At 39.7% G+C, this 17,511-nt stretch overlaps 1 protein-coding gene across 1 annotated transcript; it reads right to left on the reverse strand.

The window, feature by feature from the left end:
• Positions 1-1,500: 1,500 nt before the first annotated feature.
• LOC309807803 (UDP-N-acetylglucosamine--peptide N-acetylglucosaminyltransferase 110 kDa subunit-like) lies at positions 1,501-4,837 on the reverse strand. The gene has a single exon (XM_082627749.1). The coding sequence runs from the start codon at positions 4,668-4,670 to the stop codon at positions 1,530-1,532; it is 3,141 nt and encodes a 1,046-aa protein (XP_082483875.1). The 5' UTR covers positions 4,671-4,837; the 3' UTR covers positions 1,501-1,529.
• Positions 4,838-17,511: the final 12,674 nt, after the last annotated feature.

A 17,511-nucleotide genomic window follows, 5' to 3' on the forward strand; every position in this document is an offset into this window, starting at 1 on the left:
AATACCAAAAACTCTACCTCCAGGAGGGTTAAAGTCTAATTTGTACTCCAAACCAAGTAGCAGTGCAGTTCGCTACTACTGAGGCTGAATCCATAAAGACTTCAAGACCACGACCAGAAGACAAGTTATTATATATAATACCCTAGAAGGCCTGAAACATAATTATCATATACATAGCTGGTCCTTCAGAGCTTTTTACCTATAACATGTTTTTTGATGAAAGTTATTTAATGTACTGGAGATAACTGTGAACTACTGATCAAATATTTGAATACTTATACTTACCTGGAATTTCATTTCTGCTGAAAGAAAAAGGAAGAACAGGACTCACCTAAAACAAAACAAACTTTAGAAATGAAAGTAAACATCTTATCACACACTATCACTTTTGGAAGCAGCATAGAGGGGCAGTCAACAGTAAAACACTGGTGAAATAGGACAAAACTCTAGGCCAAAAATCCATTATTATTATCATCAGTCACAGTACCACAACTGTGCCCTTCATAATTAATAAGCACTCCTAAGAATCTTCATTTGGCACCAGATGATGTGTTTAAGAGAAACACTCTGGGAGGTTTTGAATCAGACTTGGTTTTTGTTAGCCAAGTTACAGGAGAATTTTTAAAGTGGGGGGGAGGGAAGAAGGAAACGGACCAGAAAAAGAATTGAAGCCATCATCTACAAACCAACAAAGCACTGAGAGTTCCAAACGTTATGTCAGACACTAAAATGACTGACACAGGCTCAAGCGGTTTATAAAACCTAGAAAAAGACTACACCAGCAAAGTCCCCATTTATCTGTAGAGTTCAGAAACTAAAACAAGGAATATTTCAGCTTAACACCTGATCTCAAGAGAATCATATACACTTCACATGAATAAAAATACCTGAAACCGGGCCTCCCTGGTGGCGCAGTGGTTGAGAGTCCGCCTGCCGATGCAGGGGATACGGGTTCGTGCCCCGGTCTGGGAGGATCCCATATGCCGCGGAGCGGCTGGGCCCGTGAGCCATGGCCGCTGGGCCTGCGCATCCGGAGCCTGTGCTCCGCAACGGGGGAGGCCACAACAGTGAGAGGCCCGCATACCGCAAAAAAAAAAAAAAAAAAAAAAAATACCTGAAACCAAACATTTTTAAAAGCTCCAATACCCAAAATAGAAAGAAAAAAATTAATTCAGAAGACTCAATCCACCCATGATAATCACAAAACGGCTGGGCAATCTCTATCTCCCTTCCACACTAACTATCCATCCCCTGGAAGACCAAGGGAGATCAGACCTTCCAGACTTACCTTCCAGACCTTCCAGACACCTGGCTGCGGCAAAATTCGATGGAATCTCCTTGTGGAACAGCAGTTTCCCATCTCTTGTGTCTCTCCCTGTCATGATCATGCAGGAAGCAAGTCTGGCTGTGCTATTTCTTATCATTGTGTGTCACCCATCTGCAACATGATATTGAAAAAGTAGTTCCCTTTCCCCCAGAAGGCTGAGGCTCAGCTACAGGGGTAATTCTCCTGGGCACACAGTCATTATTTAGGCCGACTCAGGGACTTCAACAGGCTTAATCATGTGATCAGGCTTGTTGCCAGCTGCATAATGCTCCCACATCTGTAGATAGAGCCACTCTAGTTCCATCGTGTATTGTTTGGTGTTGAACAGAGGGCTAGATGTTCTCTGCTTCCAGACTTTGCCACGAATTTTCTTCAGGTATTCTACATCAGTTCCCAGTTTCACAGCTATCTCTTCATATTCTTGTCTATTTTTAGCAATCAGCTCAAGACAGCCTAAACAAGTGAGCTGGGAAGCTGCAACTCGGGAAGCAAGAGTCTCTCCTGGCATAGTCACCATGGGGGTCCCTGCCCAAAGGACGTCCATCCCTGTGGTGTGTCCATTACAGAGTGGAGTGTCCAAGCAGACATCAGCCAGCTGGCCTCTCCGAACATGTTCCTCTTTAGGAGCAACAGGGGAAAAAATGAGACGGTTCGGGCGAAGGCCCATATTTTGTGCGTACTGTTGAATATTAGCTTCTCCTGCTGCTGGAAAACGCAACAGCCACAGTACACTATTGGGAACACGCTTCAGAATATTTGCCCACACCTGCAAAGTAGATGGGTCAATTTTGTATAACTGATTAAAGTTACAGTACACAATGGCATCTTCCGGTAACCCGTACTGAGAACGTGTGGTTACAATAATGGTACGGGGAACCTCCTCTCCAGTGGCAGCCTTAGTGTTGATCAGGGTAGTTGCCAGTCCATTGCTAATATTGAATCCATTCATTGTAATCTGAATTTGTCCTCTGTTAATCATTTCAATAACTGCTTCTGCAACAGTATTCATAGGAATGACAGGCATATTAAGAGTTGTATTACTGCTGTCTGCGTTGTCTTCTCCATCAGGACATTTCATCTTGACTATTTGCACATCTGATAGACTATCAAGAAATGCTTGGAGGTCGATGCCATTCAGCACAATCCGATTGTCATAAATGTGCCCATTGGACTTAAAATCGATGACGGCTTTTTTCTTCAGGTGAGGGAACATATTAGCATGGTCACCAATAAAGAAAGTATGGGGCATATAAGCCAGTTTCTCAGAATACTGCTCAGCAACTTCAGCAGGTGAAGTTTCCTGATCAGTGATGATATAATCCATGAAAAGCGCGCCACTAGTCCCAGGGTACCCCAGCCACATTGCCTGAATAGGAGCTGGCCTGAGAGCAAAGAGTTCATTTCGAGCACCCCTGGTATAACCATTCAGATTTACAAGGATGTGTATACCATCTTGATGGATGCAATCAGCTGCTTTCCCATTGCATGGAATCTGAGAAAGATCAATGAAATGATTGGCTTCTGCCATCACCTTCGCTCGGAAGTTTGTGCCATCATGTGGGCTCAGGGCATAACAGAATATCTCAAATGTATCAGGATTGTGCATGCCTGGAATAGACTGCATAAGATGAGAAGTAGGATGATTCCCAAAGTCAGAACTCACGTATCCTACACGCAGTCGACCATCACTGAGCTTCAAGTCTTTTGGATGTTCATACGGTGGTTTATGAAGGACACTTATATTAGCCAAGCAGAGGTTCCCATGCCTCTCAGCAATAGCCTTCCTGAAGCCATGAGAAAGAGGATAGAGCATACTATGATGAGGCTGCACAGAAGGCAACCTATTCTTCTCCAACTGGTCAGCCACAATGCTGACCAACTTCTTCATTCGCTCATCATAGTCTGTCCAATCACAGACAACCTGCAGGCAATGAGCCAAATTACAATAGGCGTCAGGAAAGTCAGGTTGAAGCTTCAGAACAGTGCGATAAGAAGCAATTGCTTCTGGAATATTCCCTGAATCGTGGTGAATGGAAGCCAGATTGCTGTGGGCATCCGCAAATGCAGGGCTGATCTGAATGGCATGAGTATAACACTGCAAGGCTCCCTGAACATCCTGCATCTCCCGTAGGGTGTTTCCCATATTGCAGTAGGCATCAGCAAAGGTAGGACTGATTCGAATAGCCTCCTTATAATGCATCAGAGCTTCATGCAGTTTTCCCTGCTGCTTCAATACACTTGCTAAATTTGAATGGGCATCAGCAAAGTCTGGGCAGAGCTCTAATGCTTTACGATACAAGCGAACTGCCTCTTCACTGTTTCCCTGTTCTCCTTTGATATTGGCTAGGTTATTCAGAGAGTCTGCATGGGTGGGACACAGCCGGAGAGCTGTGTGATAACAATCTTCTGCTTCAGCAACACTGCCCTTCTCTTTGAGAGCGTTTCCTAGGTTGCAGTAAGCATCAGGGAAATGTGGTTGCAATTCAATAGCTCGCCTGTAGGTGTCTATTGCCAGATCCATCAGGCCTTGCTCATGGTATACACAAGCCAGGTTGCCATGTACCACTGCATGATTTGGACTCAAGCTTAGGGCACGAAGGTAAGCTGCCACAGCTCTGTCAAAAATCCGTGCCTCATTGAAGACATTTCCTAAATTGATATAAGCATCCAGAAAATTGGGGTCAAGGGTGACAGCCTTTTCAAAGTGATGAATTGCAAGCCAAATCTCCCCTTGTGCATTGAAAACACAGCCAAGATTACTCCAAGCTACTGCAAAGTTCGGTTGCGTCTCAATTGCTTTCAAATAACATGCCTTGGCTTCTTCTAAGCCACCCAGGGCTTTGAGCAGGTTCCCCAGGTCACTGCGAACACAGTACAAATAAGGATTGTACTGAAGAGCAGAGACGTAAGCTTGTACTGCCCCTTCCATGTCGCCTGCTGCTACCAATGCGGCTGCCAGGTTAATATAACCATCGATGAAATCTGGTTTGAGATGCAATGCATGCCGGTAATGCTCAGTTGCTTCCTGCAACTGCCCTCTTTCCTTGTACACATTCCCCAAATTCGAATAGGCTTCTGCCAGAAGAGGGTTCTGTTTAATTGCCAGAGTACTAAAGTGGGCAGATCTGTCCAGCCTTCGACACTGGAAGTGTATAGATGAAAGTAATAAAAGTACACCAGTATTGCCTGGCTCTTGTCTCCAGAGCTGCATGCAGTGTCTCTCAGCTGTCTCAAAATCTCCTGCCTGATATTCTCGATGTGCCAACTCAGCTAACCCTTGGAAGGAAAGCATATGTTTCGTTGGTTCTGTGCTGTCGGCCACGTTGCCCACGGAAGACGCCATCTGGAGCTTCTGGAGAGAGTGAAAAAAGGGGGTAATTGAGTCCCGCTGCCGCCACTACTGGCAAGAACGTTTCTAGAGGGAGCAAACACGAGCGCAGCAGCCGTACCACTGCTTTGGCAGGCTTAAGCGGCGGCAACAGTTACAGGCACCGAACCTTAGGAACTCTGGTTGGCCATCTACCTCTCATGCTCTTGAAATCTTAATTCTTAACCCTGCCCTCTTCCACCATTTTTCTCCTAATCAGGGAATAAAAATTACCTATCCATTTGCCTTAGAAGAAATCAAAAGTCAGTAGTCCAAACACCTTTTAAAATATTGTTTTCTGTCCAGTTGGAAATGAAATACATGATTGACTTTTCTTCATCATTCATATAGTCAACGTGGAAAACATTAGGGCCATGAATTTCAATACAGTAAGATGAGAAAATTTTAAATTGGCCTTCCCAAACCACTAATAAGTAACCGATGTTGTATATAATGCTAAGATCTTAGAGACTGAGTTTGATATTTTAAAAGTTCTGAAAACATTAGCTAATTTCTCCTCATCAAATTTCTCATGACTCAAACCTGAGTATTACTTTTTAAGAGATAAATCTATTTATTTTTATTTATTTATTTTTATTTTGGCTGCATTGGGTCTTCAGTGCTGCGTGCAGCCTTTCTCTAGTTGCGGCGAGCGGGGGCTACTCTTTGTTGTGGTGCCGGGGCTTCTCATCACAGTAGCTTCTATTGTTGTTCCACAACTCTATGGGTTCCTTTTTAGGCCCTACGAAGAACCCTAGAAATTAGTTCATGTAATTATAGGTTTTTGCAAAATTGTCAAAAGTGAGATATTTTAACTTCCATCAGGTAAGACCAGCGTCTATTTCTTTGCCAATTTTCCTTCTATCATAGTCCACTATGTTGGATCATATTGGATTGGTCACAGGCTTTTTTGAAATCTGGCTAAGGACATGTTTTAAGTGAGGCTATTATGTGATGTTCAGACACCACCATATGTAATTGACTATATAATATCCCATTACAGGAATATCTTCCAGTACTCTTACTGACTACTCTACTGACTTAACTAGCACAAGACACAGAAGCGTAAGGACAAAAACCACCTTACAGTATAGCCATGTCTTGCACTTCACAGCTCTCAAAGCATGTGCATTTGAAGAAGAAAAAAAGAACTGAAAAATATAAAACCAGAAGTTATTCTGTGGAAAATTATTTCAATCACCAGGCATGTGAAAGATAAGTCAAAGATTCAGTTTTCTTCAATGCTTAGTCAAAACGGAAATTTCCTGCTGTCAAGAATATACTCCAGGGCTTCCCTGGTGGTGCAGTGGTTGAGTCCACCTGCCGATGCAGGGGACACGGGTTTGTGCCTCGGTCCGGGAAGATCCCAAATGCCGCGTAGCGGCTAGGCCCGTGAGCCATGGCCACTGATCCTGCATGTCCGGAGCCTGTGCCCCGCAACGGGGAGAGGCCACAACAGTGAGAGGCCAGCATACCGCAAAAACAAAAAAACAAAAAAAAATATACTCCAGGGGCTTCCCTGATGGCACAGTGGTTAGGAAGCCACCTGACAATGCAGGGGACACGGGTTCGAGCCCTGGTCCGGGAAGATCCCACATGCTGCGGAGCAACTAAGACCGTGTGCCACAACTCTGGAGCCTGCGCTCTAGAGCCCGTGAGCCACAACTACTGAGCCTGCGAGCCACAACTACTGAAGCTCGCGTGCCTAGAGCCCGTGCTTTGCAACAAGAGAAGCCACCGCAATAAGAAGCCTGCACACCACAACAAAGAGTATCCCCCAGTCGCTGCAACTAGAGAAAGCCTGCGCACAGCGACGAAGACACAACACAGTCAAAAATAAATAAATAAATAAATAAATAAATAAATAAATAAAAGGATATACCCCATCAATAATGTGTGTAATGGAATGGTGTGAATGAGTATTTTATCAGAATTCCTGTAATGCACAATCCTATAGCAGTACTGAAATCAGTAATGCATTTATAAGAGTAAATATTTATGAGGAAGTAATCCATAGAGGTTTTCTCAAAGTTAACAATGAAAATTAATGTGACATTATCAATAATAAATTGTGACGCTGAAATAAACTTTTCTAAACTATTAATAACTAAAAGCAAACTCTAATCAACCATGTTAAAAGAAATCTATGTCTATAAACTACAAAGTTTATTTCTGAAAATTTTATTTCTAAAACACATAAACTGTCATATGAGGAGGCAGTTAAAGAATATATAGCTACAAGAGTGGGGAAAAAGTTTTATAGAGACACATCTGGCAGTAGTTAATTTTCAAATGTCATTTTTCTAGATTTTGTGACACTTATAGTATTGATATTTGAAAGCATTTAAAAAAATTGTAATTTGAAGATTTGCTACTTCCAGGTAGAGTAACATATTTGGAAGCAAAACAACATTTCCACTGAGAAAAATTTAAAAAGCCAAATAAAATAGTCAGCATTCAATCAAAAAGTTCTAGACATACCAAGAGATAGAATCATATGACTAAAATTCTAAGAAAGGAACAGATAATACAAAAATAGTTATATAAGATATTGTGTATCTTTATCAGGAAAAGTCTTTATCAAGAAAAGACTTTAAAATCATCAGAATTAATATTATATTTTATTTATTTGTATATTTTATTTATATATTTATATAAAGGACTTAAAGATAAAGCCCTAGTTAAGGCAGTGACAAAAGCAGTAGCAGTGGGAGTGAAAAGAAATGGTTATATTCAAGGATATTTTGTCAGTAAAAGTCCAAGATCAAATGTCTGACTGCATACATGGGATGGATAGACGGAGTGGGAAAAATCAAAGTTAACTATAGAGGTTCTAGTGAAGATGGGGTTGCAAACACCCAACCCAAGGGGTTGCGATCATCCCCAAGGTCTAGGAGACTCAAAGGGAAGGTCATGGTCGAGGAAAAGTTAATTGCTGGGAAAATAAGACTCCCAGTCTCTCCATCTCCTTATACTAGTTTTTTTTTTAACATCTTTATTGGAGTATAATTGCTTTACAATGGTGTGTTAGTTTCTGCTTTATAACAAAGTAAATCAGTGATACATATACATATGTCCCCATATCTCTTCCCTCTTGCATCTCCCTCCCTCCCACCCTCCCTATCTCACCCCTCTAGGTGGTCACAAAGCACAGAGCTGATCTCCATGTGCTATGCGGCCGCTTCCCACTAGCTATCTATTCCTTATACCAGTTTTGTTTTTCTGCTCATATACGTAGCAGCATTTCATTCAAGGGGAAAGTCATTGATCTGACTGGTCAAATTAAACACCATAGTTCAAGGCACATTTACAGTGGTTAGTTCCTCCACAATTTAGAAAGGAACGTTCACAATTTCCCTCTTCCTACACCGCAGAACACATTGGCCATTCCTCCAAAGTTTCCACTCCATAGAGTGGACCAGAGATGACGTTAGCCCAGAACTGAGAGCTTGGCATGAGATGGTGTCAACCCCACCTAGAGCTCTGGCATAAGTTATGACCCAACCCAGTTCTACAGAGAGCTCTGCGTGGAATCTTGTCTCAGCCATAATAATGTGATTCTGCTTTTCATTTGGTTGTCTTCTTTGCTTAACTTTCCCTGGCCACTCTGACAAACAAAATTTCAGGCAATCCTGGGCCACTCACTAACTTTATTCCATCTAATGTTATCCAGATTCCCAAGAAAATTACTAACAATAAAGGGGGAAATTTGGAACATGGTGAGTTTTAGGTGCCTGAAATATACAGGTAACTGAATCCAGTTAAGTAGCAAATTATTTGGATCTCAAATATGCCAGTAGAAGAGCAGACTAAGCTCAATTTAATGTACTCTTACTGGAGACACATGTAAATTCTGGGTCAATTTTGAAAAAGTTAAAAGCACATAGCTGAGATTAAAAGAAAGAAAGGAACACCTGCATGTTTCAGAAAGTAACAGAGAAATTCAATCCAGAGAAATAAGAGCAGACTGATGTCTATGGGTTCCGTTCCTTAGTATAGGCCTTATGTAAATAGGGGCTGGAGCTAGAAATCTAACATTACCTTGAGGCCAGGAATTTAGACTCAGGATGGAACAATATTGAGAAGTTAGTACAGATATCCTACAGAAATTTCATGAGGAACTGCTTAGTCCATTAAGAGGGCCAAGGGAGGTGGTGAGGAAGACTGATATCTCTTGAAAACCTTCAGGTACAGAAAACATCAACACCTCTGAAAAGTAGGCCTGTCCTTCCCAGAGTTGTGATGGCCAGCTTGTCACTAACCTGGAAGGCCCTGTAGGAATCAGAAACTGCAAGGAGAGTAATTCAAAGAAAAACAGATGCAGGATGGGTGTGGCAATAAATCCTAGGACCCTACCAGAAACAAAATTAAAACCACTCTAGAGGGAAATTTTAACAAACCAGGGCAGAGAGTATCCTAACCAGAATAGAATAATAATTCTGAGGAAGCTACTTTACTTATTTAAGTAATATTCAATGCATTTCCATGGCCAGGCCCTTTTGAAGAATTCTAAAACATATACAAACAATTCATTTACATCTTATATATCCCACCATCCAGAGCAAAATTCACTTAAGAACTGTACTGGTGGAAATTGGGCAGCACTATGGAGAAAATAAAATGTGTTTACCATCAAAAAACATGAAGGTAAGAAAGATAATGTCTAATTTTTTAATTATCCTGTGGTTTCTTGAAATCTTTTGAAACCCAAATTAGAGAAACCTAGGAGGAAATGAAGATTTAAATATTTAGAGATTTATCAACTCATCTCTAAAAGCTTTATTAATCTCTTCTTTTAATAACATTCCTGAGAGGTATAAATGTGTCCAGTGATAGGGTTGAATAAGCCTGAGAGAATTTCAATTGTTTACCATTCTTGGTCAGCTCTTAAGACCTTTCAGGAGCATCTTGATTTTCATGGCCTCATCCAACAAAAGCAGGATATTTTACAGAAAGTCCTGGGCCACTTTTTGGCTTGCTTTTGTGTCTATGTTTTTGGTTTTTTCACATCGGGTGGTACATTAGGCTACCTATTGCATACTCCCTCATTCATGCATGCATTCATTCAAACAATATTTACTGAGTTGAGACATTTAATTAACACTCAATAAATGATGTTTAGATGAATGAATGCGCTTTCTATCAAAGTAAGTGTAAGTACTGAGAAAAATTACAGAATGTATGATCCCAGCCCCACAAAAGCTTATAACTGTGTTGAGGATATAACACATGCTGATGAAATAACTAATATATCATATTGGACAGTTTCTAAGTTCAAAAATGAGTTTTTATGAATAATCAGAGCCTAAGGAGGACAAAGAAGGGACAGTTCATTATGGGTTGAATCTATCAATAAATGTACATTTCAGATGAGATTTGAGATTGACCTCAAAGAAGAGGACTTAGATATATGAACAGAGAACAAAAAAGGCATGGTGATAGCATGTGCATAGATAGTGTGGCCGATATTTATGTTCTTCATTAAAGATAGTCAGAGATAACCCAAATGTAACTGTTTCCATGGGTCCATTCTCAGTATCCAAACAAAACGGCAAATCCTATCTTAGTCAAACTAATGAAAAACACAGTCTTTAACAAAGAGATTGTGAAGGAAAGGGGGAGAGAAAGGCTTGCATCCCACACCACACAACAAAACTTATTGAATTCTTTGTTTAATTTTCTCCCTCTGAAAATTTCCTCTCCCCCCTCTGTACGTGTCTCTTCTCCCACATCTGGCCACACTCTACCAGCCATCTTTCCAGATCTTTCCAGAACTCTCCATCCTAGTTTCATTAGGCCACAATTTAAACACCTCACAGGTCTCCAGGATGCATCCCCATCACTTATTCCACAAAGACAAACAAAGGACACTTCTCAGGATCACGTTTCTTTGAAGGAAGAGGTCATGAGGGTGATTATAAATAATATAAGGTGGAGAGCAGTGACTTAAAATACCATTTTTCAGCTTAGAATGTGAATACAGGGAACTTTGGGAAACTAGAAAATCTAGAAAGGATTCACTGATAATTATTTATGTTCAATGAATAAAATAAAATGTAATAATACGGCTAAACTCTGACAGATAAACTTTTTCAAAAGTTGCTTTCACACACCGTCACTATTGGGATGTTTGATAAACACACCTTTCCTTCTTTACTTTCTTCTTTCTTTGCAGATACTGGCACCAAACTTTCAAACAATAAGAACCTTCCCATAAGTCCCTTGCCAGGCAAGATTAAGGTATAACAATCCAAACAAATTTTTGAAGAAGATAACTGGTTGAAAGCATAAGAAAAGAGCTGGGTTTCTCTTATTCAACAGTCACATAATGAGTAATGTGGGAATTGGTTTAAAAAGTCTCTGTGCATGAAGGGCTAAGGTTAAGATTAGAACTTCTGAGGCCAGAAGAGCAAAATGACTACAACAATCCACATATTTTCAAGAGCCGCCCTTTGGATGTGAGGGATTGATTTTTCCCACTACTTTTTCAGCAACCCAACTGGTGTCTTTATTAAACGACATAAGAGAATACAGTGTGGCCAAGAAGGCTTAGATTTCCTTAGCCCCAAGTCAGATATTCTCCAATGACTGTCCACTCTAATTAAAAAGAGAGATTTACAGAAGGAAACTGGATACAACTGAGTGTACCTTAATTTCAACCCTTTACCTGAGTTATTTGTTTTGCTTTCAATTCTCCACTGAAGTGCCTACATTAATATATTTTTAAGAACATTTCCTTAAGTTGAAGTATTCATTCAGTATATTCATTTACTATAATTTAGAAAAGCCAAATGATTTAGGCAAATTCATTTCTATATTGCCACAGCAGTGTACTGTGAACTAAATGACACCTGGCAGTTCTTTACTCAGATACTAACTCAATTAGAAGGCAGAACAAGGATACCTACCCATTCAGGGAGGGAAAGGTCACTTAGCCTCTGTAGCTGTCTTAGGTCTCTTATCATCACAGTAACAAATTGAAGACTAAAAACCATATGATCATCTCAATAGATGAAGAAAAAGCTTTTAAAAAAAATTCAATATCCATTCATGGTAAAAACTCTCCAGAAAGTGGGCATAGAGGGAACATACCTCAACATAATAAAGGCCATATATGACAAGCTCATAGCTAACATACTCAATGGTGAAAAGCTGAAAGCATTTCCCCTAAGATCAGGAACAAGAAAAGGATGCCCACTCTCACCACTTTTATTGAAGGTAGTTTTGGAAGTCCTAGCCACAGCAATCAGACAAGAAAAGTAAATAAATAAAAGGACTCCAAGATGGAAAGGAAAAAGTAAAACTGTCACTGTTTGCAGATGGCATGATACATAGAAAATCTGAAAGACACCATCAAAAAATTATTAGAGCTCAAAAATGAACTTGGTAAATTTGCAGGATACAAAATTTATATATAGAAATCTATTGTATTTCTATACACTAACAGTGAACTATCAGAAGGAGAAATTAAGGAAACAATCCCGTTTACAATCACGTAAAAAAGAATAAAATACATAAGAATAAATCTGCCTAAGGAGGTAAAAGACCTGTACCCAGGGAACTATACGACACTGATACAAGAAATTAAAGATGACACAAACAGCTGGAAAGATATACCATAGTCACGGATTGGAAGAATTAATATTGTTAAAATGACCATCATACCCAAGGAAATCTACGGATTCAATGCAGTCTGTATCAACATATCAAGGGCATTTTCCACAGACCTAGAACAAATAATTTTAAACTTTGTATGGAAACACAAAAGATCCTGAATAGTTAAAACAGTCTTGAGAAAGAAGAACACAACTGGAGGAATCATGCTCCCTGGCTTCAGACTGTGCTACAAACCTACAGTAATCAAAACAGTATGGTACTGGCACAAAAACATCGATCACTGGAACAGACTAGAGAGCCCAGAAAGAAACCCATGCACTTATGGTCAATGAATCTATGACAAAGGAGCCAAGAATATGCAATGGAGAAATGTCTGGGCTTCCTTAGGGATGGTTTCATCAATTAATTTGTTTTCTTAAATGGACCATACTTTTCCATGTCTTTGTATACCTTGTGATTTTTTTGGTTGAAAATTTGTCTTTCAAATATTATAATGTGGTATCTATGGAAATCAGATTCTCCCACTTTCCCAGGGTTTCCTGGGCTTTTGATTGTTGAAGGCTGTAGTAGTCTGTTTAGGGACCTTTCCAAACTATTTTTGCAATGACTGTTTTCCTTATCGTATGTACGCACTGAAGTCTCTGTTCCTTTAGTTCATGTTTAGCTAATGTTTTGACAGAGATTTCCTTGAATTCCTGCACCTAAAACAAACAAAAACAAATATACACAAGCACATCCACATGCACACTCAAAACCACACACCTCTGCCCATTGTGCAGATTGCTGGATCACTCCTTCAACATTTAGCTGACCCGCATTGAGTTCAGGGCTCAGCCCATGGTCAAAGCTTAGAGACTCCTCTGGTGTTTTCAGAACATGCATCTTATCTTGAGTATGCATGTGGCTTTCTTAATTTCTCTGGACACGTGTGTACTTTTTGTAGGTTCTAATTTCCCAAAGAATCTCCCCCAACTTTGGCTCCTGCATCTTCTGTGGTCTATTGTATTTCAATGCACAGTCTTCTGCCCCAGCCATCTGTGCTTTGTTAGTTCACCTTGCACTTTCTTTGAGCAATGACCGCTGCTTTTCCAGACTGTGTTCCAAGTTAGCTAAGACAGAGATAAGCATCTTGTGTCAGTCCTTCAGGTAGCTCCCAGACAGGTTAGAACAGATACACATGATAATCTGACAGTACGGTCTCTTCTGCTCCCTCCTGAAGCAGGATTGAGGGTCCCATACTAGGAATGGTCTGCTGCTACTTTAAGACTATCACTGCATTAAGACTCCACCACTTTAAGACCATCACTACACTAACAGTGGATGGGGCAAGGGCAAGTAAAAATGCCACAAAGCTTTCCTGCCATTTTCAAATTGCCTCTTCCCTGGTTCAGTATGTGTTTGCTTGCTATAAATCTTTGGCTGATTTCAGGACTAAGAGAAACTCAAAGAACTCCACAGCAAAAAACAGTATAATCAAACTCTCAGAAGCCAAAGGACACAGAAAGAATCTTTTCTTCCAAAGGAGAAAGAAAAAAGAAATTTGTTACAAAGCAGGGATCCTCAAAAAGATTAGAGCTGGGCTTCCCTGGTGGCACAGTGGTTGAGAGTCCGCCTGCTGATGCAGGGGACACGGGTTCGTGCCCCGGTCCCGGAAGATCCCACATGCTGCGGAGCGGCTAGGCCTGTGAGCCATGGTCGCTGAGCCTGTGTGTCCAGAGCCTGTGCTCTGCAATGGGAGAGGCCACAACAGTGAGAGCCCCGTGTACCACAAAAAAAAAAAAAAAAAAAAGATTAGAGCTAATTTCCTATATGAAACCACGGAAGCAAGAGGCCAGACATATTTAAAGTGCTGAAAGAAAAAAAATTGTCCACCAAGAATTCTATATTTGGCCAAACTGGTTTCAAAACATAGGGAGAAATTAATGCATTCCCAGATGAACAAAGGCTGAGGGCATTTATTTTACAACTTCCTACCACTGCCCTATGAGAAATGCTAAATTGAACCTTCAGGTTGAAATGAAAGGACACTAGACAGCAACTCGAAGCTGTAGAAAGAAATAGAAATCTCCAGTAAAGATAAATACATGGGCAAATACTAAAGCTAGTATTGTGTTATTGGCTTGTAACTCTACTTTTTATTTCTTACATGATTGAAAAAACAAATGCATAAAATAATCATAAATCCATGTTATTGGGCTCACAAAGTATCAAGGTGTAATTTGTGACAACAATAATGTAAAGAGGAGGAATGGAACTGTAGAGGAACAGAGTTTCTGTGTGCTACTGAAGTTGGTTTCAATTGAAATTATATTGTTTTAACTTTAGAATGGTAAATGGAATCTTCTTGAGAACCACAAAGAAAATATCAATAGACTATATGCAAAAAGAAATGAAAAGGGAATCAAGAGTTCACCACAAGAAAATCGGCTAAGCACAGAAGTCAGTAATGGAGTAAATCAGGGGCAAAAAATGCATAAGACATACAGAAAACAAGCAGGAAACAGACAGAATTAAGTTCTTCCTCATCAGTAAGTTTTGAAAAAGTAAGTGGATTAAGCTCTCCAATAAAAAGATAAACATTGGCAGAATGGACTTTAAAAACAACCATAATCCAAGTATATGCTGTCCGCAAAAAACTCACTTGATTTCAAAAGACACAAGTTGCTTGAAAGTTAAAGCATAGAATAAAATATCCCATGCAAATAGTAACAAAAAAGAAGGAAAGAGAGACAGAAAAAGAAAGGAAGGAAGGAAGGAAGGAAGGAAGATAGATCTGGGATGGCTATGTTACTATCACACAAAATAAACTTTAAATCAAAAACTATCACAAGAGGAAAAGGAGGCCACTATATGTTGATAACAAGTTCAATCTATCAAGAAGATATAACAACTATAAACATATATGTACCAAACAACCCCCAAATATGTGAAGCAAACATTGACAGAATTGAAGGAAGAAATAGATAGTTCTAAAATAATAGTTGGAGATCAATACCTTGCTTTCAATAATGGAAAACACATCTAGACAGAAGATCAGTAGAGAAGTAGGGGGACTGAATGACACATTTAACCAACTAAACCTAACAGCCGTATATAGATCACTCCACTCAACAACAGCAGAATACACATTTTTCTCAAGTACACATGGAACACTCTCCGGGAAAGACCATATTTTAGGCCACAATACAAGTACCAATACATTTTTAAGAAATTGAAATCATACAAAGTATCTTCTTTAGCCACAGTGAAATGAAGGTAGAAATCAATAACAGAACCATTGATAGCCATTTCCCATCATGCCTGCCACACATGATATAAAGCAATGAAGGGAAAAACATAATTTACCACTTAGAAAAGTGGGAAAGAGGACATACCATTGACCCAGAGTGTGTGCTGTTTCCCGTTGTCAGGGATAGAAATAAATTAGCATCATTTATTCATTAGTGTGTAAATTTCTTGGTCAATCATTGGGCAGCCAGTGTTTCTGCCTGATGGGAAGATTTCCTATACTCAGTGTTGAGTGGAGCCAACCTTGAAAGGGACATTTTAAAGGATTATACTGTGATGGGCTTCGCAGTACCCTTCCTCCTATGCCAGTATTTAGGCTGGGGTATTTCCATGGAGTGTGTACAATCGTAGGCCCCAGTTCACCAGAATTTAGTTTGACTCGTTTTGTTAATACATTCCCTCAGTACTTTGTCTTTTGTATCCTTTTGCATTTACTTCATTCTTTATTATCACTGCAAAACAACTTTGTTTCCTGTTCAGATGCCAAAAAGTGGATATCAATACCTCCTGAGTTTTACACATCACAGATCAGTTTTGGATATCAGGGACAGAGACAACAGCTATTTCCAATAACTTTGAGACATACTTTGAACATGTGATTAACATGTTGAGTGTTGAAATGTGTGTCGAGCTCATTATACGTGCTCTAAAAGGTTTCAAACTGCAAATATTTAAAACTCTCTATCTTTGAATAGTTTTCCTGTGCTGTCCCTTTGTGTCAGACTGTTAATGTGCAGTCTGGCACCTTCAAATAATGTGGCTTTGTAACCAATTACTTACATGTTGTTTTATCCACAGAGAATCTTTTTTTAAAAAATAAATTTATTTATTATTTATTTTTGGCCGTGTTGGGTCTTTGTTGCTGCACAAAGGCTGTCTCTAGTTGGGGCGAGCGGGGGCTACTCTTCGTTGTGGTGTGCGGGCTCCTCATTGCTGTGGCTTCTCTTGTTGCGGAGCACGGGCTCTAGGCGCTGGGGCTTCAGTAGTTGTGGCACGCGGGCTTCAGTAGTTGTGGCTCATGGGCCCTAGAGCACAGGCTCAGTAGTTGTGGCACATGGGCTTAGTTGCTCCGCGGCATGTGGGATCTTCCCGGACTAGAGCTCGAACCCATGTCCCCTGCAGTGGCAGGCGGATTCCCAACCACTGTGCCACCAGGGAAGTCCCCACACAGAGAATCTTAAGGTCAAAACATACAACTCGATTAACTACACTTCCTCCTGTTCACATTTCCCTCATCTTTTCTTCATCTTCTGTCTATGTTTCCTTGGCCCTGTTTATATTAAGTGCTTTTGCCATTATATTTGATTGTCTGTATTCCGGTGAGTTACCACAATGCTTTATGAGACACGCTAGGATATAAATGCATTTAAGTAATATGTATATATATATATATATATATATATATGTGTATATATATATATATATATATATATATACACATATATATGTAGTTTGCTTGAGTGCAGTGTTTTTTGTTTTCTGTACTGAATTCATTAGCATGGGTCAGTATAATATTTAGCATAGGTCGATATGTAATTTGTAAACTAATAAAGTCTTAAAAGTGAGGAAATAAGTCTTTCAAATTTAATTATTTATTTTAAAGAGCAGAATAGCATACATAAACAGGTGCCTAATGAAAACTTGTATTCTAATTTGGAACTCTCATGAACACCTATTTTTTTGTTCTCCTAATGGTATGATAGTAGGCCATTTGATTATTTTTATTTTTATGGCTTTAACTTTAGAACAATGAAATATTCGTAAATTTTAGAAAGTATTTTTCTTTATTTGATGGGGTTGGGATACTGGAGAAATGAAAGGTCAAACACCTATTGAGGAATCCATACTTGTCTATATAGTGTGTACTTTTATTTCAATAACTGATTTAAAATTCCTAAAAGGATGCTATAAT

The sequence above is a fragment of the Mesoplodon mirus genome, assembly GCF_964341445.2.
Source record: "Mesoplodon mirus genome assembly, chromosome: 7".
Lineage (NCBI taxonomy): Eukaryota > Metazoa > Chordata > Mammalia > Artiodactyla > Ziphiidae > Mesoplodon > Mesoplodon mirus.